This window comes from Thunnus albacares, chromosome 22 (assembly GCF_914725855.1).
Source record: "Thunnus albacares chromosome 22, fThuAlb1.1, whole genome shotgun sequence".
NCBI classification, from domain to species: domain Eukaryota; kingdom Metazoa; phylum Chordata; class Actinopteri; order Scombriformes; family Scombridae; genus Thunnus; species Thunnus albacares.
In genome coordinates this window covers 973386-981156 of record NC_058127.1, presented here as the reverse complement: position 1 = coordinate 981156, position 7771 = coordinate 973386, and the positions used below count along the sequence as shown (strand labels likewise).

At 40.6% G+C, this 7771-nt stretch overlaps 1 protein-coding gene across 1 annotated transcript; it reads right to left on the bottom strand.

Moving 5' to 3' along the window:
• LOC122973199 (caspase-3-like) lies at positions 1-7317 on the bottom strand. Its single transcript, XM_044340533.1, has 7 exons — positions 5466-7317; positions 4491-4556; positions 3394-3524; positions 3052-3180; positions 1196-1371; positions 990-1104; positions 1-680 (listed from the first exon to the last, which is right to left on the bottom strand). Exons 2-7 carry the CDS (start codon positions 4550-4552, stop codon positions 481-483), a joined length of 813 nt encoding a protein of 270 aa, XP_044196468.1. The 5' UTR covers positions 4553-4556; positions 5466-7317; the 3' UTR covers positions 1-480.
• Positions 7318-7771: the final 454 nt, after the last annotated feature.

The following is a 7771-nucleotide window of genomic DNA, read 5'->3' as shown; positions in this document are numbered from 1 at the left end:
CTTGTGTATTTATTGTTTAGAAAATGCATTGTCTATCTTATACAGTATACATTTATGAAGCAAAAACGATTAAAATCCCCAGTTTTAAGCCCTTTTTTTGAAGGATTTACTATGAATTCATTCCCAGAATCAACAAAATAAAAGCATGTATAAAGTGTGTAGCAGGCTTATTAAAGATACATCTCTAGAAATGTTCCCAATACCCTTGTGTGTTTCTTTTTCTGCAACACATAATGATCCCAGAAAGTTGTTCAGGTTTTCCTAAAAGACCCAACACCAAAAACATACTCATCATCATTTAAAAAACAGTTCAGAATCAACAAAACCTGCAGCGATTGGCTGCCTTTTGTCCTAAAGCTGATGGTGCGTTTGGGTTCTCCTGGTCACCACATTACAGCTGTGCTGCTGTCAGTTTCCCACTGCAAGTTGGTTTCTTGTAGGTAAAAGAATGACAACAGTTAAAGTAGAGGAGAAATCTGACTACCGAGGAAAGTAAAAGTCTTCAGTCAACATGGAGACAATACAGGGGATCTGATTCTGTTTATGGAACAGTGCCACCTGGTGGTTGACTCTAGTCATGATATGCATGAGCTCCAGTTTTCCACTGTGACGCTGCAACATGTCACACAACGCCTGTATGAACCAGGAACCGGTGGACGCGTTCCTCAATGACAGGTAGCCTGCAGGACAGTTTACAGTGTTACTATTCTCAACTATAAATTCACATACTGACTATCAGGTTTATTATGTAGCTGCATATTAATGTTGTATTAAAACAGATATCAGACAGTAATCCATGTCTGAGCTGCATTTATATCAGACTGTGAAGATACTACAAGCCATTAACAACATGGTGCAGGTGTTCCATATTAGTTGTTACTTGAGGAACAACTGCTGTATTTAATCATTTACAATAAAGCAACAAAGCATCCAAAGGGCAGAAAAAACAGTGGACAAAAGTATTTTCTACCACTGCCATCACTAGTTACCCGGAGCGGTGGAATAGGCGTACAGGAAGTCCGCCTCCACAGGAATCTTCGCTGATCTTTGCTCCTCTATGCAGTCGACCTGAACTCCATCATCCCAGCTTGAACCGCGGCACGCCTACAACCGGCAACACACAAACCTAACATTACAAAACATTACACAAACTGGGAGTAGAGAGCGTGCTTTACCACATGTATAATGAACTCACCTGAATGAAGAAGAGCTTTGGTTTGCCCACCAGACTCTTGCAGCGATATCCTTTAAAGTGTTTTGTCAGCTCCTCATATCTCACAGGAACGTCGGTGCCGAATATCATCCCTTCTTCTCCGTGACTTAGCAGCACACACACAAATGATGCACTTCTGCTGTGGTCCTCTTGTGACACTGGAGAGACACACAAGGTCCAGATTACATCTTATCTTAATAATAATAATAATAATAATGATAACTAAAGCTGCAAGCAGCGATGATCGGGCCCTCGCACCCTTGCATACGTCGCCGCGCGGCGCAGTCGAAGGGCTTCTGTCACGGGCATGTAGATGTCTTCAGACCCGGCTGTTTTCAGACAGTGCAAGAAGGAGATAAACATCACTTCCTTTGTTCACTGTTTTGCCTGCTGCTGGGGCTGCTGCGTTCAAATTTTGTAGGGGGCGCTATGGAGCCAGTTTGCATCACTGAGTGAATATTGTCATGTAGACGTGTTCAGGCCGGGACTCTTATCACATGTGAAGTTTCAGGCAGAGCCGACCATGTACACTAAAGTTATAGCAATTTCCTCTGTCATGGCGAAACATCAAAACTCAACGCCACGCCACGGCCACACCCTTCAACGTTACCTAATCTTTTGATAACTTTTGACCACAAACTAGTGTAGATGACACACACTGATTTTGAAGTTCAAATTCAAATTCAAAATGGCCAACTTCCTGTTGGGTTTCAGCTATGGGTCCAAGAGACTTTTTTGTGGCGCGGGCGCGGGGGCTGCTTCGTTGAAATATTGTATGGGGCGCTGTAGAGCCATTCTGCCACACTCATGCCAGCCACCAATACGATATTATAGACGTTAAGACCTGCCATGTGTATTTTCAAGCATGTCTTGGCCCTTAAAACAGCTTCGTATTTTGTGGCGAACAATATAGACAATTCCGATGTCTCGCCATGAAATTTCATTGTCATGGCAACACTTTCTGACGAAAAGTCACCAACTTTAGACAATACAAACTCCAAGGTCTTGAGGCTATTCTGAGTAAATTTGAGGTGGATCCCATCACCGTGTGACCCACAGAGCGTCAAAGCATAAAACATGTTACTTCCTGTTGCCAGTAGGTGGCGCTATGACTTAGATCCAGTATTGACACACCCCCTCGGCAATGTCGAAAACTCACCGTTTTGATAACTTTTCATCTCCCGGGTCTGTAGATGATACTGACCAAATTTGAAGTCGCTGAAGTCAAATCCCTAGGAGGAGTTTGTAAAGTATGCAGGTGAAAAACGGCAAAATTGGCGTTAAATTACCAATTTGATGCAAAATGGCCGACTTCCTGTTTGCCTTGGGGTATGTCTCCAAGAGACTTTTTGGTGCGTCTGGTCATCATACATAAGAATACCGAATTTCATTCTTCTACAACAATCTGTGTCGAGGGGCTCAATTTTCGTAATTTTCTAGGGGGCGCTGTCGAGCCTTTTTGCAAGACCCATAAATTATTAAATTTTTCACTACTTCTGATGTCTGTGCAAAGTTTAACAACTTGTCGTGCACGTTTAGACCCTCAAGCTTGGTGCTCTAAAAACAAAAACTTTCATTTATATTTTATGTAGCACCATTCAAGAGATCCAAGGATGCTTTACACATATTGAAGGAAGATAGTTCAGGTATTTTAGGATTAAGCAGGCTGGCATGACGTCTACTCAACTGTTCATTAGATATTATAGTATAGTATTATAAATATCAAGATATTCATTAAATTCATGAGATTCTAATGACGTTTCTGTCATATACTGTATATGGATATATATATATATATATATGGGAGTTTAATCCTTGAAAGAATAAAAATCGATTACCGTTAAACATCATTGATTTCATCTGCTGCGCAGTCTGGTTTCTGGCCACTCTGACGTTATAGCCCAGTCTCGAGAAGGTTTTCCTAGCAGACTCGGCATCGACGTCCGTCCCATCACGAGTACTCAGATCTGGAGAGACACACGAGTCAAAGTGCAGACGGTTTTAATGAAAGTTCTCCAGACTCCTGAACCAGAACCTGAATCTTCTGATCTCTTCCCAGTTGCTGTTTCCTGTGTGACTGATTTCAGTCACTCTCCCATCTCTTATCTGTAAACACACCACCGACACACACAGAGAGACACCTGAGATGACCTGAGATAGACAGGTGTGTGTATTTATACCACGGCTGATGAAGTTCTTATTGTTGATGATCACACAGGTTCCCAGGCAGGCGTAGTTCATGTCGTAGCGGAACGAGCCGCAGTCAGCGACGATATCATGGCCTGCTGCTGCCGTACTGCTGCTGTAGTCCCTGAAAACAGACGCACACACACTCATGAACACGTTGACTTGATTTAAATCCTGGAAACCTGTTTAGCATCTTGACACTTGATCACATTTTAACAGGTTATGTCAGCTCGGTGGTTGGTAAACCTGAGAGACTGATGGGCCTGTTATTACTATTATTTCAGTGAATCAAAATAATGTCAACATTTTTTAATAAGAGAACAAAAATTCTTTATTATTATTATTATTATTTTTATCTTAGAACTTCACTGGATGCCTTGGAAGAAGGTTCTCTTTTCCTTGTACTTGATTGAAATAAATAATAAAAGTAAATAAATAAATAACGTATGTATGTAGAAATGGTTTATAGCACACACAGTGTCACGTCCCGGCTGGATGGCTGAGTTATCTTTTTGTTTTTTTCTGCAAGGGTTCTTTGTCTTCCTGTTTTATTTTGATACTCTGGTTTCAGGACCTTCACTTCCTGCCCTCGTGTGTGATTACCTGCCCTGATGTCATTGTCTCCCCTCCCCCAGAGTATGTAGTCTCAGTGTTCCCTTCCTTCTGTGCCAGTTCGTCTTCTTTCCTGCGTTTCAGCCTATTTTTCCTTGTGAGCCTTCTGGTTTCCTGACCTGTTTTTGCCTTCGACCTCGCCTCTAGCCTACTGATTTGGATATCTTGTTTTGCTGACTGTGTACCGACCCAGCTGTGATTTACAGGACTGATGTTTGAACTTGCCAACTGAGTCTGTCTGCATTTGAGTCCGAGCCGTTGTTCAGTTCTTGACACACAGAAGTTACCAGATTTCCTTTTGTGGACAACTAGAGGTTCATCAAAAATCCTACTTGCCATAAAAACAAATCTTACATCTTAGATCTACAGAAAGAGACTTAATCTGAAAGATTACATGTAAATTCTACACATAGAGACGTACTACCAGTCTTCAACAGTGTCAGTGTCAGGATGTCACATGTGTATAGTGATTAATTACCTCTTTGCCATCCTGGAGTCCACTTGGTCCTGATGGCTCCCTGCAACACTGAACTTACTCATGTTTCTACACACAAAGACATAAAAGGCAGTTATGTAGAAATCTGACAACACAAACTACAGTATACTTTATTTCCTCTCCTGGTGCACAGTCTCCTGCACTCAGTCAAAGCATCAAATTACTTTTAATGCATCAAATCTTTTCTTATATAAGCTAAAACCACTTCAGAACCACTGACTGAGTTCATTAAAACATGTCCAATATGATCTCTTACATCATTTTGATTTGTATTGTTGAGCAATTGAGGTAAACTACACTAATGCAGTATATCATAAACCAAAGGGAATAACAAAGGCAATGCTAAAACCTTTAGAGCACACAACAGGCCTTTCTGTGTGGAGTCAGTAAAATGTTGCCTCTGCTCCTCTTCAGGTTCATGTTTTATTTCATAAACATGTAGACATTTTCATGGTAGTAGAAGTCTTCTATATGTTGGGAAAGTCCTTAAACGGGTCACAAAAACATGCTCTAACTCGCCACAGTTGGTATCAAGTTCAGTCGGATCTCACTACAAACAGCCTTCCAGAGGGTTTGACTGAATTGGAATTAGTTTTTTTTATGCTGCACTCATGTATGATGGCAAATATATACACACATACATATATATATATATATATATATGTATGTGTGTATATATACACACACACACACACACACACACACATATATATATATATGTGTGTGTGTGTGTGTGTGTGTGTATATATATATATACACACACACACATATATATATATATATGTGTGTGTATATATATATATATATGTGTGTGTGTGTGTGTGTGTATATATATATATATATATATATATATGTATCTGTGAAATTACTGATTTTCCTCTTAATGGAAACAGAAAACTTAACTTTGAGTCAGGTAAGTTACTGTATAATAATAATGACGGGAAAAAATACTTTTACCAAGATGAACGAGCCTCTTCTTGCGTGAGATGGTTGTAGAAGTACGTCTCGGCAGGTCCCTCTTCCTTGATATCAGAACTACCAAGTCTTTTATACTTTCCTTGATCTGAACAAGGAAATGTCAAATTGTTTAAATTACAAGCCAGAAACTCTCAGCCAATCAGAGAGACTGCTCCCTGTGTGGGCGGGAGGAACCTAAAGGAGCAGATGTTTAATTATAAGAAGAAGAATATTTAGTATAATGAAATTCACAAAGTGCTTCACAGGAATAAAAGTTAAAAATAAAACATACATACAATAAAAACATATGCCACAAGTTAAAAATTAACATAAAAACAAAAGAAAGGCAGCGAGGCACCTCAAGAAGAAACACATGATCATTACACATCACGCACAACGCCGATTCAAAAAGACGGATCCTCAATAGTTTTATAAAAGCTTCTACAGAGACTGATGACCGTATTTGTACAGGAAGAGAGTTCCATAGTGTTGGAGCCACAAATGTAAAGAAACGATCTCCTTTAGTGTTCAGCTGAGAGGAGGGACGGCTGGCAGGTCCTGGTTGGATGACCTGAGTGACCTACTGGCGACGTAGGGATGGATGAGATCCATGATGTACTCAGGTGGCTGTCCATGCAGGCCTCTGTACATAATAACAAGAACCTTAACATGGATCCTAAAATGGATGGGAAGCCAATGCAAAGAGCTTAAAACAGGTGTAATGTGAGTCATCCTGCTGGTTTACAGCCTTGCAGCAGCGTTTATAGCCGGTTCACAGATGCTTCGCTGAGACGAGTGAAGACGGAATCACAATAGTCCAGCCGGGATGATATGAAAGATATGATGGACTGGAGTTTTGGACATTTTGCGATATGTCGTAGATGGAGAAAACATGTACGGGTCAATGATTTAACATGCTGATGTTAATATGCTGGTAAATTAAAATACAATAAAACGTGTTAGGAAGACCAACTTTGGTTAACTGCAGTTCAAAAGAGACTGCAGTCCTCACCGACTGACTCTGAAAGCAGTTCTTTAAGACCACGGCGAGACCGCCACCCTGGTCCGTGGGTCTCAGGGTGCAGATAAAAGTGTAATCAGATGGGCACTAGTTCAATAAAAGTTTGCCTAAAAACCCTCCAAACCCTCAGCGTGTCAGGACACGTTTTTAATGATTTTAACTACGACTTAACACATACCAGTATATGTATATATCTATACGCACAAGAACACAGGACACACGAAGAAATCTCCAGTACAACAACCTCGACCCACGAACACACTCATATATATATGGAAAACCTAGTACAGGTCTTTCTGAGTCTTAAAGTAGTCTTAAACTTTAGATGCCTATAAAAGAAATGAAAACACACAAACATGTAATACTTAGAGAGACACATTCTCGTTTTGGCAGGTTCATCAGAGGAATGTTTCACGGAAACAGAAGTTAGTGCATCAGGTTCCCGTCTGGCTCTGGCCTGAGGGATGAGACGAACCCAAAGTCCCCGTTCAGATGCTGGTATCTCTTCCTGGTGTGTAATAATCATTCCACTGTAGCTCAACCAGGAAACACTGTCAATAAACATTCATTAATATTAGATCCTAACCGGTCCTGTCGGCGTGTCTGGAAGGATTTCTGCTTGAGTTTATCTGCATCAAGACAGACGCTGCGAACATTTACACACGAGACACAGCAGCAACCTTATTTAAACCTCCAGACGACGTTTCTTCACATGAAAAACAGCAACAAAATAATGTTTTATGAATATTTGTTCATCCTGTTATCAAACGAGTTGAACAGATGTTTGGACGGAGGAACACGGACCCACAGTCTGGATCAACCGCAACAACTTTAAAGCACAAACAAGTCGACATTTCAAGGTGTTAACTGAGTTGTGTGGTGGTTGTTAAGCTGTTATATACACAAGATAATAATAGATCATCATCTGCATATTAAACAGAACACAGAAGTCTGTCTGTCAAGACAAAGGGATATGAGACGTTTTTAGTCAGAAGATGTTTTTAATTCATGATGTTTGAAACTTCAGATTGATGATATGAACAGTAGCAACATGTTCTGTTTATCTTTCATACATTTAACTTTTATTTTCATACTGTAACTGGGATCCAGGAGGCTGAGTGTCTATTCTGACCTTAGTAATGTGCACGTTTATATAAACCTGCATGAAACAACACGGTGAGAACGACCGGGGGAAACATGTAAGATGACCCTCGTCAATAACATCCGCCGTCACATGATGACGTAGCCAGTCGGAGTCTCTTTTCCTAAGTCCTCACGCATCCTC

Coding starts and splice junctions, on each gene's coding strand:
- LOC122973199 (XM_044340533.1), bottom strand. CDS start 4,552: ATGAGTAAGTTCAGTGTTGCAGGGAGCCATCAGGACCAAGTGGACTCC. Junction 3,525..4,490: donor GACTCCAGGATGGCAAAGAG/GTAATTAATCAC, acceptor GTCTGTTTTCAG/GGACTACAGCAGCAGTACGG. Junction 681..989: donor CGCCTATTCCACCGCTCCGG/GTAACTAGTGAT, acceptor ACTGTCCTGCAG/GCTACCTGTCATTGAGGAAC.